Here is a 20716-nt window from a genome sequence, read left to right on the forward strand (position 1 = left end):
ATTAAAATTTCCCAAATCTCATCTCCTCAGGGACCCAGGTTTACTTCAGTTACTCTTTATTTTTATATACCTGTAGAAATATAAAAACAAAATGGTAAGAGCATCTAACTAGTTCACTGGCACTCAGGTAGAATGTAACATTGCATCATGCTGTAATCAATAACATTTAGCTGGAGGATCCTTCACAATTAGATCATTTATTAATCCCATTTCCTGACATGTTACTTCACCAGCTGGTAACATGCTCCCTAGTTGGTTCTAAAACATCATCTCTTAGGAAACTGTCCTGACTACACAATGAGCGCAACCTGAAGGTACCTTTGCAAATTTGAACTGTCCAATCCACATGAAAACGAAAATCACTCAACTATTTCAGTTCCTTTCTTAAATGCCAAACTTTTGCTCAAAGATCTAAAACTACTCCTCGTGATTAAGAGATAGTAAGAACTGCCAGTGCTGGAGTCAGAGATACCACAGTGTGGAGCTGGAGGAACACAGCAGGCCAGGCAGCATCAGAAGAGCAGAAAAGCTGAAGTTTTGAGTTGGGACCCTTCTTCTGAAGAGCCTTGCACTATTTGTACACTGTTTACTTTCTTTGTCTCCAACTTTCCTGTCACACACTTATCATTCTGCATTTGACAACGTTGCACAGTTGCCCCATCTATACTTGTTAACTTTCTACACTCACTCATTCTCAGGTGAACCCTCCCACTGCACTATTTAGCCATTGCCTAAAACAGAGAAAATATACAAATGAACAGGAGTTCATTGAAAACCATAACACCATCACCACAAAAATAGGATCAATTTCTAGCTTGGTCCTTGCACATAAAATCAAGAATTGGACTGCACCAATTTGGACAGGTAGGGCAAAGAGAAAGAAAAACAGGTCAATGGAAAAGGTTCAATTCCAAACACCACCACACTCATTTCCAGCGATTCCAATTTTGCTAGGGTTCCTCATGCCATATTACATCAAATGCAGCCTTGCTGTTAAGGGCAGTTTTTGGAACACGGCTCTTTTGTCCATGTTTGAATCAAGATTGTAAGAGAGGTCAGGAGCCAAGTGGCCCTGGCAGAACGCAAACAGAACATCAATGAACAGGTCACTGCTAACCAAGTGTTGTTTGATAATTAATGATAACTTCCATCACTTTACTGATGATTAAGACTAGGCTAATAGGGTGGTAATTGAGTTGGACTTGTCTTGCTTTTTGTGTACAAGGCATACCTGGGAAATTTTCCACCTTGTCAGGTAAGCACCAGAATTGTAGCTGTAATGGAAAAGCTTGGCTGGGGGTGCAGCAAGTTCTGGGGCACAAGCCTTCAGGACTATTGCTGCAATTTTGTCAGGGCACATAACCTTTGCAGTATTCAGTGCCTCCAACCATTTCTTGATCTCATATGCAGTAAATCAAATTGGCTTAAGACTGGCATCAGCGATACTGGGTTCCTCTGTAGGATGGCAGGTCTGACATGAGGAAAAATTGACCAGGTTGGGATTGTTATTGCTAGAGTTCAGACAAATAAGAGGACATCTCAGAGACTTATAAACTTCTAACAGGACTAGACAGGGTAGATGCAGAGAGGATGTTCCTGATGGTGGTGTCCATAACCAGGGGGATCACACTCCAAGGATTCGGGGTAGACCAGTTAGGACAGAGATGAGGAGACATTTCTTCACCCAAAGAGTGGTGAGCCTGTGGAATTCATTGCCACAGGAAGTAGTTGATGCCAAAACACAATGTATTCAAGAGGTGACTAGCTTTAGTACTTGGGGGGTGAATGGGATCAAAGGTTATGGGGAGAAAGCAGGATTAGGCTACTGAGCTGGATGATCAGCCATGATCGTGAAGAATGGCAGAGCAGGCTCAAAAGGGCCAAATGGCCTCCTCCTGCTCCTATCTTCTATGTTTCTATGTTTAGACTGAAATGGATCTTCCAATCAGCACTTTTGGCTGAAGATTGTTGCAAAAAAAAAAAAAAAAAAAAAAAGGTTAACACATTTACACTGATGTGCTGGGCTCCTCCAAGAAGGAGAATGCTCTTGTTTGTAGAGCCACCTCCTCTTCTATTAACAAGGTGTGGAGCTGGATGAACACAGCAGGCCAGGCAGCATCAGACAGACAGGAAAGCTGACGTTTCAAGTCAGAACCCTTCTTCGGAAAATTTTTCTGAAACGTCAGCTTTCCTGCTCCTCTGATGCTGCCCAGCCTGCTGTGTTCCTCCAGCTCCATACTGTGTTGTCATCTGCAGATACGCCTGGTATCCTTAAAAAGGAGGAAATGTGTCATCCTTACCTAGTCAGATCGAGATGTGAATTGAGACTCAAATCAATGTGGCTGATTTTTAGCTGGCTTCTGGGTAATTATAGATGGGCAATAAATGATAGCCCAGCTCGCGAAACTCACATCGAATTAATAGGAGCAGGCCACTCAGCTCCTTCAATCCCTGTTCCACCATTCGATAAGATTATGATCTGAATGTAACCTCAACTCTACATCCCTGCCTACTTCCAATAAGCTTTTGAAGCACCGGCTTATCAAGACTATCCAGCCAAGCTGTCGTATGAGGAAGAGAGTTCCACAAACTCTCAAACCTCAGAAGAGGAGTATTCTCATTTGTTATTAAATTTATTTTTAAAACAGTAACCCTGGGCGATTACTACTTCCACAAGAGACAACTCGGACTTCATACTGACAAGACACTCAGGACCTTACATGGATAAATCATGTTGAGCCTTACACTTTAAGTCCAGCAGAAAAACTTAGCCTATCCAACCTTGCTTCATTGACAACCCATTCATTTGAGGTGTCAAACTAGAAAGAAATTTCTCCGAAATCCTACAAATAAATTTACATCCTGCTTTAAATAAGGACACCAACATTGGACACAACGGTCAAGATGGTCTTACCGATGCACTGCATATTTTAACTGCACAACCTCTTATACTTTTGTATTACATTTTCCTGGCAGTAAAGACTAAGATTCAATTAGCTTTCCTACTTATTTGTTGTGTCTGCACACATTAGCCTATAGAAATTCATGCATGACACCATCCAGATCCCTCCGCATTATCAGAGCAAAAAAAATGCTTTTGAATTAAAAGATGTAGAATCCAGATTGGCAGAGGCAAGAACAACAAAACAAAATATATTGCTGAGAGTCATCTACAAGTCCCACTACAGTAGCTATATTGGAGGTACAGAAATCACGAGATAATGACAGCATGTAAAAAAGACAATTACATTAAATCACAGGTGACTTTAATCTTCGTGTAAAGTGAGAAAGTCATATATATTGAGTGAATATGGAAAATTGGCAAAGATAGCAATGAAGAAGAATTCAGAGATCGTATTCAGGACAGTCTCCTGGAATAGTAGATTACAGATCCAAATCAAAAGATCAGGCTATTTTGGATCTGGTAATGTGCAACGAGGCAGGCTTAAACAAGCTCAGAGTAAAAAGGTCCCCTCGGGAACAACGACTATGACGTTAGAATTTAGCATTTCATTTGAGGGGGAGAAAAAAAAAAAAAAAAAAATACTTGTGTGGGGGTTAAAAAAAAAAAATTGTGGTTTGTAGAAGAATGGAGTTATATAGCACAGAAAGCGGCCAAAGTCTGCACCAACCTAACTAGATTCATCACACTTTCCAGCACTTGACCTATAACCTTGATGGTTATGGCTTCATCCATGCACATTCAAGGTTGAGCTTTCCCACCTCTATTATCCTCCCAGACAGTGCATTCCAGAATCCCACCACCTTTTGGGTAAAAAAAAAATGATGATTTTCCTCAAATATCCTCTAAACCTCCTTCCCTAGATTTTAAGTTTATAGTAACCAGCTATTCCCCTTAGTTGAAAGGTCAATAATGAGGTGGCATAATTTTGTGTCCATGCCCCTCAATCTCATACATCCATCAGGTTCCAACTCAGCTTTCTGTGCAAAAGGCTGCCAGAGCCTATTTAGCCTCTCAATACCTAAAACACTCTGGTGAATATCTCCCCTTATCCCCCTCTAGTCCAATCACATCCTTCTTATACAGGGAAGAATATAGAACGAAGGCAGAGATAACTGGAATGGAGAAAAGTAGATAAAGGTAGTTGAGGAATAATAGATTTTTTTTTAGAATTTCATGATTCACAAAAGATACATCCCAGCAAGGAAGGAGGGTTCTGGGAAGGGGATAAAGCAACCATGGTTAACCAAGGCAGTTGCGGTTTGCATCAAATTGAATGAAGTAACATACAATGGGGTAAAAATTACTGTTATGCCAAAAGGATCAGGAAAGCTTTTAAATCAATAACAGACGTCCAAAAAAAGGGAGAAAATAAAGTTGGGAGGGTAAAAGCACGTAATAACAAAACAAATAGCAAAAATTTCTTTAAACATCTAAAATGGAAGAAGCTCTGGTGGCAGAGTCATATTGTCCCTACTTCTAGGCCTGAAGGCCTGGCTTCTAGTCCCACCTGTCCGACAGGTGGGTCACAACATCCCCAACAGGTTGACTTAAAGAAAATCTAAGTCGGCAGACAGACAGAGGCCCCATGGCAAATGAGGCTGGGGAAATAACAAATCAGAACCAAGAAACAGCAGAGGATTTGAATAAATACTTCATAGTAGAAAGCATTAATAGCATTCCAAAGATACTAAATAGTGAAGGGGGTGCAGGATTAAAGACAACGAGTACCACTGGAGAAAAACAATTAGGGAAACTATCAGCACCCCAAGATGTTAAAAAGTAATAGCTGCACTGGTAGTAACCTTCCAACACTCCTTCGACTCTAGAAAAAGGCCCAGACAATTGGAAAACAGCCAACATAACACTTATACTCTAAAAATGAATGGAGGAAAGTTGGAAAAATGTTAGACTCTATTATAAAGAATAATAATACAGGTAGTTCTGCTATAACTCATGCTTTGTTAATGCAAACTGACTGTAATGCAATTGATGATTAGTGGACACTGTGTGGATAATGTGGGCTTTCTGCTATACAGGTATAGCGATTTTCTATGGCATCATTTTCTATGGTGCGAGGTCACACAAGAACACAACTATTGCGTTATAGGAGAACTACCTGTACAGCATTTAGAAGTACGTAATTTAATTAAGCAATGTTGGCATGGTTTCAAAGAAAGGGAAATTAATGTCCAACTTTTTTTTTTAAAAGAAAAAAAGAACTCCTTGTGGAGGTGGCAAGCACAATACATGAGGGTGGGGGGTGGAATTCAGCAGATGTAACACATTTAAATTTCCAAAAGGCATTCAGTAAGGTATCACACATTAGGCTACTTAACAAGATAAAAGAGGCAATGGCTTTGGGGTAGCATGTTAGCACGGATGGAGGATAGGCTAACTAATAGAAGCTAGAAGTTGAAATAAAAGTGGACGCATTTTCAGAATGGCAAACTTTAACGACTGGGGTACTGCACAGATTAGTGCTGGGGCTACAAATAACATTAATTACTTCAATAAGGAAAAATAGTGAACACATATTGCTGAGTTTGCAGATAACAAATAGATAGGAAGGCAAGTAGCAAGGAGGAGAGCCTGCAGAGTGACGTGAACAGGTTAAGAAAGTGGGCAAAAACTTGTCAGATGCAATATTGTTAGAACCCTTGCTGAATTTTCACTGATATTAAAAAAAAAATCCTCATTTGGAGCTGTGAACTGTGAGTTCAGAGCTGAAAGGTGACCATTAAAGAGCTAATAAGCTGTATGGTTTTTTTTGAGGCCAGGCCTGAAAGTTAATTGCAGATTAGTTCTTGATAAAGGAACTTATAGATTCATCAACTCTGGAAAGGCAGTATGCTTAAATCAGATGCCAGATGTTCAGCCATTACAGATGTCAGTATTTGCGAATTGGTGACAGCACGTCTATTTGATCAACATGTTCTCTCCCAGAGGGAAGGGCAAGAGTTTTCTGAACTGTTTTGAACTGGGGATTTCTGAAAGGATTTTTGCTGGTGATGGTACAGCACACAGATGTGAATGCACCTTACCTAACCTCCCATTATCAGCAATTGAAAAGTCAAAGAACAGCAACTAAGTATCGTTGAATCGCCCTCAGTCTGAACTGGAAAAAGTAGTAATGATCAACATCTTCAGAAAATCAAAATCAAGAAAGAAAAAAAAATCCTACATACCCATGAAACAGTACAATGAAAATTGCTTTTTACTGTTTGTCTGTCTGTCTTGTACATGACTAGGGCCAAAAACAAAAGATTACTGGCTTTAAAATAGTAGATAATTAGGACACAGTTGTTTGATTTTGGTCTGCTAAAGTTACTGTACTGTAAATAAATTGCCATGTCTTTTGTTCAAGCTATAAACCCAGTGTCTAGTATCGATTATTTGCCAAGCTTGGGACTGGTTATTCAAACAAGATCTGGTTAGGAACAGTTGGGGTCAATTTTAGGGTCTTTGGAGTTTTAATTTTACTGTTTTGCGAATACAGGTACAGAGGGAAGATGATCTGATTCAGCTGGGTCTCCAGTGTTGTAACAGTATGAAATTGGAGAATCTAAGTACTTTGACAGGAAGAGTAGAGGATTAAATATTATCTGAATGGAGAAAGAATGCAGGAAGCTGCAGCACAGAGATATTTAGGAATCCCTGTGAACAAAATCACAAAAGGAAAGTAAAGTAAAGTAGAGATAGTAAGAACTGCCAATGCTGAAGTCAGAGATAACAAGGTGTGGAGCTGGAGGAACACAGCAAGCCAGGCAGCAGCAGAGGAGCAGGAAAGCTGACGTTTCAGGTCAGGACCCTTCTTCAGAAAAATTACAAAAGGAAAGTATACAAGTTCAGCAGATAAAGGAAGGCAAATTTACTGTTGACCTGTATTTAGAAAGGGAATGAAGTATAAAAATGGGAAGTCTTGCTAAAAAAACTGAACAGGTTTGTTCTTCTTATCCAAGGAATAATATACTGGCAACAGAGGCAGTCCAGAGATATTTCTCCAGGTTGATACTGGGTATGGAGGGATTTTCTTACAAAGAGACTAGGTTGCGCTTGTCCTCTTCTTAACTTACTCTCCCAAATATCTTTGTACTACCAGCAAAGTTGTAATCATATCTTTGGTCAATTCATTTAAGTCATTTATATGAATTATGAACATACAAAATATTAGCAGATGTAGACCATTTGGCTTCTAAGGTCTGCTCCATCATTCAGTAAGATCAGAGCTGAGCAGTTTGCATTCCAAATTACACATTCCCTTTTACCCCCAATAACCTTTAATTCCCCTGCCAACCAAAAATCAACCTGATTCTTAAGAATATGTCATGATCCTGCCTTCATCACCTTCTGAGGCAAGGAAGTCCAAAGTCAAAGTCACAATTGTCAAAAAGTTTCTCTCTGTCAAAAAAAAAAGGATAGTGACAAATTTGAAATTTCCTAGTTCAGGACCATCCCTCAAGAGGAAACATGCTTTCCACTTCCAAAAGGTCAAGAGCATTCAGATAGACGAGGGGTGCTGTGCAGCTTACACTAAAAGGCGTAAGGTGCAGTGCACACTGATACAACAGCCCACTCATTCAAAATATGACACCAGGGACGTACATACGCACACGCACACCATATGATACACACACACACACACACACACACACGATGTGGTCCGAGCAATGCTCTGTATAACTGAAGCTTAACAAGATTAGTTTGATGTTCAACTGTCTTTGTTCATCTTTACTCTTTCATGACTCATGCACTAGAACACAAACCCCTCTATACCTTGGAATTCTACACTGGTTCTCTACTGAACTAAAGTTTTTTCAACCTGCTTGCCAAAGTGAACAACTTCACATTTTCCCCACATTCTCCTCCCTCAACCTATCCATGTCCACCTGCAACCCCCAGTGTCTTTTTCACAACTTACTTTCCTAACTACCTTTGTCACATGTGATTTTATAGTTGCCTTGTCTTCACTCCCCTCATCCCAGTCAATTATACGACTTGTACAAAAAGTTGAGGCCCCAGCACAGACCCTGCACCTTGCACATCCTGCCAATTTGAGAAAGATCAATTTATGCATCTATTCATCCAGCTATCATTTGATTTTCTGCCTGCCAGACAGCCTCCTATCCCTGCCAACTAACATATCACCTGCATACCATGAGCATTTACTTTCTCCAATAATTTGAAATGGTAGTTCAAAAATGTCTGGAAATCCAAGTACAGTATGTCTGTAGAATCCTGTTTGTCTGTAACACATCTTGCTCCTTCAAAGGACACAAATAAATTGGTTAAAAGATGATTGCCCTTGGATAAACCATGCTGAATTTTTCCAATTCCCTCGAGTTTTACCAAGTGTGCAGCTATAATTTCTTTAACAAATCAGTTTTAACACATTGCCCACAACACACATCAAGCTATCAGCCTATAGTTTCTTGCCTCCTGCCATCCTTTAGAAATTCCTGCACTGCAGGACAAGTTCAAAAAATTAAAACTGATGTAACTACTAGCTCGCTCACCACTACAAAATGATGTGCCCAACGTGCGTTATTGATTCATCTACATGGTTTTGAGTACACATGGTTTGTCTTTTTGTGTTCTCTCTTGCTAGGTCTCTCCTATTTGGTATCCTTCTCTTTTCCACATTTGAGCCCTTGCCTCCATTATTTCATTTAAAATCTCTGTACTACCCTAGTAATGGGGTTTGCGATAACATCTACCCCAGCACAATCAGGTGCAAACCAACTCAACAGCACAGTCCCCACTATCCCCAGCACTAGCACTAATGGCCCACAAATTGGAACTCATCTCTCTCACACCAGTCCTTCAGTCACACATTCATCTCTCTAATTCTATTTACCGTACACCAATTTGCAGACAGCTCAGATAAGAATCAAGACATTTTTATCACGGAGGTTCTTCTTTTCAATTTTGTGCCTAGCTCCTCATACAGCTAGGAAAGGGGTTCTGCTGAATGAGTGAGAGTATCTATGTTGTTAGCAGCAACATGGTCTGTGAACACCGAATCCTCACTCATCCCCCTTACACTGCAAGTCCCTTCCCAGTCCTGAGCACACGTCCTGGCACTAGGCAGGCATTCCCACCATTCATTTGGATTAAAGCCTCAAATCAGATCAATCACAACTCCACTTGCCTACATGACCCCCATACCTCCGTAAATTCAGAGCCCCGCAGAACAGCACAACAATTCAAAATGAACAGCAGAATCATTTTCAGAGGTTAATTTCATTTCCTCAATTTAGAGTAAGGTTTCACTGTGCAGCCATATTTATGACTCTAGAATGTTGTACAGTTCAGGCCAAAGTCATAACCGCTGCTTTTAAAACAGGACCAAGATCTCAGATTTTGTAGATGTATTTTCTACTTTTTGTATTTAAAAAAGGCAGATGGGAAAATCCCACAAACCCATCTTTGAAGAACAAAGCCAACACTGTCCACTATAAAACCTGTCTCTTCAATAACTTCAGCACTGAAGTAATGAATCGCGTCATGCACAGCAGTCCTGTTATCCTGAAAATAGTGCAGGTCTTTTAATGACATTCTGATGCCAATAGAATCATCTAGGGACAGGGGTGATGTTTAGTCACCAGCTTCCGCAACAGGCTGAATCAGGAGATAAGATTTCAAGATAGGATTGTAAAAAGGTAATGATTAAAAAAAAATACAAGGAGACCTGGCTCACTTGTTACATGAGCACACGGCACTCCCCTCACATTTTAGATCTAGATACAAAAAGAGCAAGCAGCCGGTGTCCAGGAAAGGCTCAGACTCAGTAGAAACTTAGCCCTGATGTGAAGAAATATTTTGTTTTTGTCACTCAAACAAGGCTTCAGCAAACAGTTAATCATAAAAGGATTTGTGAATTGGGTGACAGAACACCAGCAGTGCTCAGTGAATCCTTGCACACCACACAAAATAGATGCTGTTTGAATAGAGAAGGGCAGAGTGTCTTGGGGAAACGTTGGAAGATTTTCCTTCAAGTCAGACACAAGATCACATCTTTGTATTCTGCACATAATGTCTACCTAGACCACAAGTGCAGCAAAGCAAACAAGTATTGCTGAAATGTTGAATTTCCAAAATCAGAATCACAATTTAGCAACAATAACACATGGTTAGAAGAAGTGGCAATAAACTCAAATATATACTCCAAGGTATGATGTGCACTCCACACTTGTCATGATAGAGGTGTCCACCTTGCCAAAGCTTTAATCTACGCTGGTCATGTATCTGACTGCAGAGGGATGAATGTTCAAAGTCAGGGGTTGGAGGAGAGAGAAAGAATAGGGAAGCATATCTTAGACTGGAGATTCTAAGACAGGGCTTGCAAAAGAAAGCCAATTCTACAGTGGCAGATCTTGTAATTCAATACCTAAACCAAGTAAGCTCATCTTACTCAAGACAACATAAGCAATATTACACCTTCAACTGACATCCTAGCATATTAATGAGACACAAAGTGATAGACCCCTCATATGGCAATTTTTACCATTTTAAGCTGTCCAGAAGCTCTTTCAATAGGGATACAAATTTCGCAGTAACTCGTTTAAGGATTACTAAACATAGAGTTAGAAATTTGCATGCATGCAGCTGATGAGCAATCTGCTGAGGAAAAAATAAAATTACAATTCCAATCCATCTGTGCTACATAATTCCTGGGTCTCCTTCAACTCTAACATGCCCAAAACTACATTGTATATGAAATATGACACACTGTCAAAGTTAGAACAGATTTAAATAAACAGCATCATCCACCCCCTCCTCTGGCTTGCTTTCAGTGACTGTGTAGATAAAAAAACTGAAAATTAGATCTTTAATTCTTAAACCTGAAGTTCTCATTAAGAAAGATTTTGAATTTGGATCAGGACATACAAAAGGTCTTTGTAATTAGCATAATACTTTAAGTGCAGCCACATCTTTATTTGGATGTGAGGGCGAGAGAGAAAAAAAAAGACAGAGAGAGGGAGAGAAAGAAAGAGAAAGAGAGAGAGGGGGAAGGGGAGAAAAAAAAAACACAACTTACCTTCCCAAATAACACTGCCACAGAGGCTTGTTCTGCGATGCTAGCTCTGAATCTTTTGCACCAAACATTTTTGCTAGCAGCTTAACTACTGCTAAGCGTTCTTCATTATCATTGCTCTATGGAAAAGGAGAATTAAAGAGAATTTTAATAATCATACACAAGCTTCATTTAAAATGACTACTGCATCAAGTATACCATAAAATTAAAATCCCAACTTCAGTTTAAATAGTTGTTTCATCTAGCTCGTTACTGTTGCCAGCAGCATTCATTAAGGTTCAAATAAAGGAGTATCACTCTTCCTTTCGCTTTGCACAAGGTAAACACCCAAGTACAGTCTTCACCTGAACCAAAAGTTCAAAGACAGATATAATTAGATGATGGAATGAAACACAATCCAGTGTTCATTCTGATGTCACACTCTGCCCATATTCTGTGTTGCCATTAGAAATCTATACATACTATATATGAATATAACTACCCGTCTTTCAACAGCACCTTCCAAACTGATGTTCTTCTTCTAAATGATACAAGTTAAGGGTAGCAGACGTACAGGAACACCATTACCAACAAACTCCCTTCCACGTTACACACCATCCAGAAACAGATTCACCATTGCTGGGTCAAAGTACTCTATCCCCAACATCATACTGCACTAGTTCAAGATGACAGTTCATCATTAATTTCTCAAGTGTAATAAACACAAGCAGTGTCAGCAACATTGATGTCCCATAAGTGAATGGAGCGTCACGTCACGTCACGTCACATTTCTTGAGTTGTGAATTGCACGTTTTATAACTGATGACACCATATCACCTTAAGGGGAGAAGGCTGTATTTACAGACCAACTGTACACAGATATTTTTAATTTTTTTTAATATAGGCATAATTTACGAAAGGAAAAAAATTTGCAGGTGGTGCATGCAAGTGTTGTCCACAATTTTTGCAAGGCAAAGTCTTGGCCACAGTGGTGCACATTTTGGTGACTTCCCAAGAAACCTCCTAACAACGAAAAGAGCATTGAAAGATGCTTCCTGACATTAATTTCAGCTTAGAGTTGTGAAGTTATAAAACCATTCTAACTATCCCCAAAACACAAAATGGTACTTCTTTTGAATGCATATCCCATTTAAGCTTATACTTTGGACAATCAAAAATTTACTTCAGAAAAAACAAACACTGCAGGAAAGAAATGCCAAAAAACTTGCATTTATTTACATTACATTTAACATGCATACAAACATATTGCAGTTGAAACCATGCCTTGCTGCTAAAAAAAAAATAGTAGTACAAATTGAATGTCAGATTAAATGTTAGATAAATAAATATTAGGATATTAAGCCAAATCCCTCTTTGGTGATGACAGATCTAGCTAAATTTTCATGGCGATATATGTGAGCAGGGGTTACGAACCATTTGCCTCAGCTTCAGAGTTTTCAGGGAGGGAGATGTTAGTAGCTAGGGAATTCCGTTTGGGGCAGCGACTGAAGACAGTGGCTTGGGTTTTCTCAACATTTGGTTAGAAAACATCTCTACTGTTCTAATAATGGATGTCTGATAACTTCTGTATCTGTTGGTGAATTTAAAAAGGCATGATGAGATACAGCCAGGTGTCACCAGCATACATGCAAAGAACACAGTTGGTTCTGAATAACGTTATGGAGTAGTAACAAAGACGAGAACAAGGAAATTGCCCAAGGATCAGTCCTTGGGAGACATCACTTATAAGAGCGTGGGAGCAAAGCCATTGCAAATAGGCTGTCAGTTACAATTCGTTAGAGTAGTACGAGGAAGCCGTGGAGAAATTCAACATGGCGTTCCAAGAAAGTTGGGCACTGTAGAAAGCAACAACACATTGGAGGAACTTGGGAAAAGAGATGAGATGGGATAGTAAATTTGTAAGGACAGCCAGGATTGGCGTTGGTTTGATTAAAGATTTAAAAAAGAGAGAAAGGCTTGAAGAGGGAATTATTTACAGTAATAGCTAACAAGGTGACCAATGGCCAACAGCTTCACTGAAAAATGATTGAGCAACAAGTGATCCGTCTCATGGACGTCCCAAGTATGTAAGAAAAGATAGATAAATGGAGAGATGGCACAAGATCTAACACAGCCCAAAATAGATTTTGGGATAAAGTTCTGAAGAAGGGACACTGGACCCAAAACATTGACTCATTTCTTTACACTGCTAGTACAACACCTGCTCAGTTACTCAAATAATTTTTGTTTCAGCCTCCATTGGAATTCATTGACACACTGAGCAAAGGCAAATGACAAAGAAGCTTCTCAGCTTTAAATGGGAGGCCACAAATTTTAAGCTTGTGCAACGTGAGCAAGGAGCGGCTTTGAGGCAAGATAATGGTCCAGGAAGGAATCTGGGGCTTTAGACTGCCTGATCCTGTGCTATGCCTGAGAAGAGTGCACAATTGTGCAGGTGATGAAATTCTGGAGATGGGATGCAAGTAGGAAAGATCTCAGGCTTAAATACTGATAATTCTTGAAACATCTCAGTTTAACGTAACATACTTATTTTCATTTAATAGTTCCACGCTGATCCCAATGGGTGATTGGGATTTTGCACTGATGAAGCTTCAATGTTACCTTAAACGCATCCCCAAAAAAAAATTCTTTTGAAGTCAGTCCATCAATTCAGGGTCATATCAAATACCATTTTAAATGCTTTGTAGTACCATAAACAAATAGGGTGCTGCAAAACATCAAAATAGTTCTAGACATAAGTCGTTAACAAAAACAACGGTCAGGAAACAAAGAAAGGAAACATTCATAGCTTAAATTTTAGGCAAAGACAGATGAACAAGTGGTATCAGGAACCTACGGGTTGGTGAAAAAACAAAGAAAGTAACACCAACAGTAGGCTACAGTTATGCAAGGACACAGGAGAAAGATAATCCTTATAAAAAGAAAGAGAGAGACCTAAAAAGCTATCACAAGAACTTAAGGCACTACAGGAATTCAAACATTCAAGATCCTTGGGCAAGGGAGACAAAATGCTAGAGGTTGTTTAAAAATCAGATAGCAAAGTTTATCAATAAGCTATGCAATTTGTCACCAAATCCTAAATTTTGTTTTAAGAAGTAAGTGTTTGAATAAATTTTAGCTTCAGGACTAAAGAATACAAAAAATCCACAAACTGAAGAAAGGATGAGCAGATGCTTGCATAAATATAAATTTTAGGATTCGAAAGCATATTCACAAAGCACTCAAGTTTGTTCATAAGGTTTTGGATGTCGGAAATGAAATATATTCAAAACATTTCCAATTTACTTCAATTTTAATACTACAAACAACCAATAGCTCTCCATTCTTATATAAAGGCTTTTCCAACTCCACCATTGTCTCGACGTGGCCAAAGCCCAAATTGATTCTATACAACTACACCCATTAACTAAAACCTTGAAATGTAAAGATTCCATTTAGAACTTATACCAAATGTGAAACTAATTCTGCCAAATTACAATGTGAAGGAATAGCAGAGTAAAATCTAAATAAAACAAAAAAATTAGCTTGGACAAAAAGAAAAGAATCCCCAGTTATACTCTGCACTAGTAATACAGAAAATCCACACTAACATTCTGTGGACATGGGCTCAAATCTCACCAAGGTAGACTATGTCATTTGATTGCAAAGAAATGGAGTTTTTTTTGAAGTAACAAAGTGGATTGATTAGGGTAGATCCGTGGATGTGATCTATACGTACTTTAGTAAAGCATTCCACAAGATTCCTTATTGCAGGCTGGTTAGCATGGTTAGATCACACAGAATACAGGGAGAACTAGTTACCTGGATACAGAACTGGCTCAAAAAAGGTAGAAGACAGAGGGTGGTGGTGGAGGTGTAGAGTGCTTTTCAGATTGGAGGCCTGTGAACAGCAGTATGCCACAGGGATCAGTGCTGGGTCCACTGCTTTTTGTCATTTGTATTCATGATTCAGATGTGAATATATGAGGTATGGTTAGCAAGTCTGCAGATGACACCAAAATTGGAGGTGTAGTGGAGAGTGAAGAAGGATGCTTCAGAGTACAATGAGATCTTGATCAGATGGGTCAAATGGGCCAAGGAGTGGCAGATGGAGTTTAATTTAGATAAATGGGAGGTGCTGAATTTTGGAAAGGGAAATCAGGGCAGGAATTAAACACTTAAAAGGGTGAGGCCCTGAACAAAAAACAACCAACCGACCAACCAACCAACCTTGGACAGCAAGTTCATAGTTCCTTGAAAGTGGAGGAGCTGCATAGATAGGATAGTGAAGGCAGCATTTGGCATACTTGCCTTTATTGGTCACTGCTTCGAGTATAAGCATTGGGAGATCATGTTGTGCTTGTACAGAGCACATTGGTTCAGCCACTTTTGGAGTATTGCGTGCAATTCTGGTCTCCCTCCTATAGGGACGATGTTGTGAGACAAGAAAGGGCTCAGAAAAGATTCACAAGGATGTTGCCAGGGTTGGAGCTATAGGGAGAGGCTGAATAGGCTGGGGCTATTTTCTCCTCAAGTGTCAGAGGCTGAAGGGTGGCCTTATAGGAGGTTTATAAAATCATGAGGGACATGAATAGAGCGAATAGGCAAGGTTTTTTTACCCAGGATGGGGTGTCCAAAACTAGAGGGCATAGGTTTAAGGTGAGGGGGAAAAATAAAAAAAAAAAAAGGGACTCAAGGGACAACTTGTTCACACAGAAGATGGTGCATGTATGGAATGAGCTGCCAGAGGAAGTGGTGGAGGCTGATAGGATTACGACATTTAAAAAGCATCTGGAAGGGTATATGAATAGGAAGGGTTTAAGAGGGATATGAGCCAAATGGGACTAGATCATTTAGGATATCTGGTCGACATGGACGATTTGGACCAAAGAGTTTCTTTCTGTGCTGTATATCTGTAGGATTCCACGACTCTAAATAGAATAAAAAGCTGGTCTAGTGGGTAATATGTAACCATTGTTGATTACTAGAGAAACCCATTAGGTTCACTAATGTCCTTAAATGAAAGGAAATCTAATATCCTTGCATGTCTATCTAACCTATGTGCGATTCCAGATCAATAGCAATGCAGTTTACCCTAATTGCCCAGTAGGCATTTCAGAGTCGTCAGTCAATTAATTACTGCCACTGATGTCCACATTCCATGAACAAATTTGGAAGCAACTGCACCAAAGAGGTCCGACTAGTGGGGGGGACCTGAGAACCTACTAGAATTCTTTAATGACAAGAATATGGAACAAAACAAAAAGGAAAAATTTACAGCACAGCAAAAGAACTATATATCTATTTGAACAGTTGAAACAGTAAAGATATTTTTCAAAAATGAGCAGTATTCTTGTGTGATTGGCATTACTGTCCAACAGTTTTGAGCAGAACTCAAAAAAAATCATAATTCTGTACGAAAAAGAGAGGTTGGCAGTGTTTAAAAATGTGTTCAGAATGTTATTTTTGTCCAAATTTTAAAAAAAAGTCGATGAGGGGAAAATTAACTTTATAAAAAGTTAAACTATACAGATGTCTGATCAGACCTCCCAGAACGCGCACTGCTCTGGTCACACAGATTCAACACTCAAAACTAATCCGTGACACAAAATGACTATGCTTTGAGAGAATATTAGGGGAAAAAGAAAAAGGGTTCTTCTGCCTTGAGAAAAGGAAAGAAAATAATAAAAAGGGGTTAACCATAAAACAGCAGATCCAAAACAGTTAAGTGTTATGTAACAAATGATAGGCAGAAGTTAAAAGTTAACCACAGAAAATGCAACATACGCAGAGGATCACTCCAGAGTAAGGACATCATGAAGTTGTCCTTCACACAAATAAAATCCTGAGACTGACTTCCAAGTACGGTCATTAACAATTTCATTGTCTTTTAGCTTTTTAGGCTATGAATAATGAACAGGTGAATAGTGTGAATATTCACAATGCTTGCTCGAGAATTTAAACTTCCCTCTTAGAACTACAAAGCCTATTTTCAACCTAACCTTTTCTTTTCTACTAAACACCCTGCGTATTAACAAATGAGTGGAGGGGAACACTTGTGAACATGGACTTCCAAAAAGCACTGATGCAGTGACACACAATGAACATGTGAGGAAAGCTATAGGTCATGGACTAAAAAAAGGGCAGTAGCGATGTGATACAAATTCTGGTGAAGGATAGGATACAAAGCAATGGTTAAGGCTGGAAGGTGGAGTTCCTGAGGGGTCAGTATTATTACGTTTGCTTTTTGATTTTATATTTGCATTTAAATGTTAATATAGCAAAACAAGGATTTACATCTGGGAGTGCAGTTAAAAAAATTTCAGAAGTCCGAGGATGGCACCAACTTGGCAGAATTACAAATCATAGAATCCCGACAGCGTGGAAGCAGGCCATTGGGCCCATTGAGTCCACACTAATCCTCCAAAGAGCATCCCACCCAGACCACCCCTACATTTCCCACCCTAGACACTATGGGCAATTTAGCATAGCCAATCCACCTAAACCACACATTTTGGACTGTGGGAGGAAACCGGAGGAAACCCACGCAGACAAGGGGAGAATGTGTGGAATTTGCAGTCGCCAAGGGTGGAATTGAAGTGGTTCCCTGGTGCTGCGAGGCAGCAGTGCTAACCACTGAGCCACTGTGCAGCTTAAGAAGAGGACAGTGAAGAAGAATTTCACAAGGACACTGACAAGTCAATGGAGGGAGTTGATAGGTTGCAGAAGAAGTTATATGTGGAGAACAGAGGTGCTGCACTTCGTTCAAAGAATATTGATAAACAGTATAAAACAAGTTCTGTACTAAAGGGTGTGCAAGAGCAAAGAGGCCCAACTTTATAATGTGCAGAAGTTATTGAAAATGACTGTACAGGTAGAAAGAGCTGTTAGTAAAGCTTACATTAGTCTCATCTTCATGAAAAGGGGTATGGAATTTAAAAAAAGAGCAGGGAGGTTATGAAGATCGTACAAGGGGCACCAGTTATGTACAGGGTCCTGGGCAATAAACTTTAGGAAGCATGTGAATACATTGACAGCGCACACAAGAGAACGATTCTAGGGATGAGACTCTTTGGTCATGAGGAAATTTTGGAGAAGTTGGAACTGCTCTCCTTGGAGAGAAGGCAATTTAGACAAAACTTAACTGAAGTTGTCAAAATCAAGGAGGGTTCAGACAGAGTGGATATGGAGAAACAGTTCCCATCCACAAATGGATCAACAACCAGCAGGGGACAATTTTAAAAGTGCTTTTGCAAAAAGCAGCAATGCAAGGTAAGGGGGGGAAAAAAAAAAAAAAAAAAAGACTTTTTGTACACTGGAATGGTTCAGTACCTCTTGGAAGGTTTGACAGGAAGCAGGTTCAATTGAGCCATTCATGAGGATATTGGATAACTTAAACAGAAAACAGTGTGCAAGATTGTAGGAATCAAGCAAAAGAGATTAATACTAAATGCTCAGATAACCAGTACTGACATTAGACCAAAACAGACTGCCTTCTGCATGGTAACAATTCTGCAATTCTAAAGAAGTTGCACTGTTTAAGTTCCTTCAGACTAAATTTTCAAACTGTTTTAAGCATGGGGACCACCCTGGCCAAATCACAAACATGCCAATGTATTTGTTCCTCTTCATCAGATACTAGAGTTTCTTTGGCTTCTTCAGCAACTCCTTTGCATAAAATATGTTGACTTATTATTGTGAAAACAAATTTATACCTCCATCCCGACCTTTCAATTCCTGGAACTAACCCTTTCTAGTGACAATAGAATGCCAGTCAAGTTTATTTTGATGTAGACAATATTATGTAAAGTCGATTAAAAAAAGACATACAATAGTTCAGGATGCATTTACAGAATAATATTGCATTTTTTTCCAATTTATGCACAGAAACATCGTAATTATCAAAATATTCAAGCACACCATAAAAAATTTCTAAAAAATTAAAGATCAACTAAACATACCGCTAAAAGTAATAATTACTGCAACTTTACTTGAAGTTGTCACACATTATTTCGTGTTCAGTAACTTCAAAATGTTCAGCAAAATATAATCAGAGTTAATAGATGTACTGTACCTTCAGTTTAAACTCCAGCTGTGGTAATACAGAAAGTAGCAGATGGCTATCAATATTGTATAGCTCAAGAATCAGATCGAAGACGTGCTCTGATAGATCACTGATGGAGGTCTTTCCCAGCATTAAAACTTGGTTAAAAAACTGTTGGCAGAAAACAAGCCACCTAAAGTGATTTGAAGTTCACATCAATTTGTAACTACACAGTCTGAAAACATGTATTTTATGGAACGATGCAGAAAAATTAACTGTTTGATGAGCAAACAAGCAATAACTAAATGCCTGTTAAAACACTGAATGAGAAAAACACTTCTTAATATGGTAAGCTTGGAATTCTCAGCAAGTTACACTTTTGGCCACAAATCAGACTTTAACACAAATGGACTGCATGAATTACAAGTGCTAAGGCCATTATTGAACCAGAAACTTTGATATCTCAAACAAACAATCAAATCAAAAACACCATAGTTTACAATCACAGCAATCCACTGATATACTGATGTAATACTTTAATTTGGAGTTAATCAGAATATTTAATATTTGATGAGGTGACAACTAGTTACACAGCCAAACGTAGAACAAGTGCTCCCAAAAAAGTAAATTGCCTGGATACTTTTCCTCAGTTTTTGTTGAGAGAAATGGTGGACAGAACAGGAAGAGTGGAGTGTTCTTTACTTTTCAGATACTACCATGGAGTCTTGTAACTATTCCTTGGATTGTCTCAAGACCAGACAAAATCTGGAACACGTGCTTCTAATTCAGAAATGCTATGAACCAAGTCAACGTGACGACTCAATTTTACATCTTCATTGCACTGCATGAAGATTCTTTTTTAAAAAAAGAACAAAATGAAAACCATTCAATCCAGTAAGCCTAACTCCTCCAATTTAGAAATGGATTCTTGTTTTTGTTGTACAGGTGGTCAAATACCTCCACTCACACACTCTTAGAACTCAATACCACCATGTAAAATCCCGTCACAAATGCCCAGGTTGAAAACAAAACAAGACATTAAATCACACCTTGCAGTACAACCTAAACATTAAAATGGAGTAAAGATCTGATAGCTGTAAAAGTACCATCAATTAAAACTGGACTAAAAATTGGCTAAAAGTGTAAATAGATAATCTCATTTCCAATGGACATACACAACTTCCAAACATACTTAACCGCCTACTGATGGAACAAAACAACTAAATGCTAGATCTGGAGATCTAGATCAAAAGTAGAAATTGGGGAAAGAAACTCAGCAGGTCTGGTGGCATCTTTGGAGAGAAAGTAGAGTTAATGTTGAGTCCAATGACTCTATGGGTCAGCATCTAAAGAAGGGTCACTAGACTCAAAATGTCAACTCTGCTTTCCTTCCACAGATGGAACTTTGGATCTATAAAATACCACTTGAACAGCGCTGGTCTCACGTGATACTACATCCTCTGAATTAATAAAACAGGCAGAGGATTTTAAACTCATATGGGATGTGAATACCGCATCTGCTGCTGTGTTGGTCCAGATGGTAGAACTCATGCATTTTGAAGGTGCATTCGAAGAAGCCTTGCCGGTGTCACTTACTGCCGACAGTAGTACTATGGGAAGGGAGGGAAATAAACAGGAGCATAGGAATAGGAATAGACTATTCGGCCCATCAAGTCTGCTCTGATCATAGAGT

General features: G+C 39.1%; 1 protein-coding gene across 1 annotated transcript in view; it reads right to left on the bottom strand.

The window, feature by feature from the left end:
* Nucleotides 1-19188, bottom strand: part of pds5b (PDS5 cohesin associated factor B) — a 229822-nt gene extending 210634 nt beyond the window's left edge. The window contains exons 1-2 of the mRNA XM_048598139.1: nucleotides 19054-19188; nucleotides 11004-11119 (exon numbers count right to left, since the gene is read on the bottom strand). Coding sequence (XP_048454096.1) covers nucleotides 11004-11119; nucleotides 19054-19176 — 239 coding nt within the window. The 5' untranslated portion in view covers nucleotides 19177-19188. The remainder of the gene's footprint in view (nucleotides 1-11003; nucleotides 11120-19053) is intronic.
* Between the last annotated feature and the right edge of the window lie 1528 nt (nucleotides 19189-20716).

This window comes from Rhincodon typus, chromosome 6 (assembly GCF_021869965.1).
Source record: "Rhincodon typus isolate 14 chromosome 6, sRhiTyp1.1, whole genome shotgun sequence".
Classification (NCBI taxonomy): Eukaryota; Metazoa; Chordata; class Chondrichthyes; order Orectolobiformes; family Rhincodontidae; genus Rhincodon; species Rhincodon typus.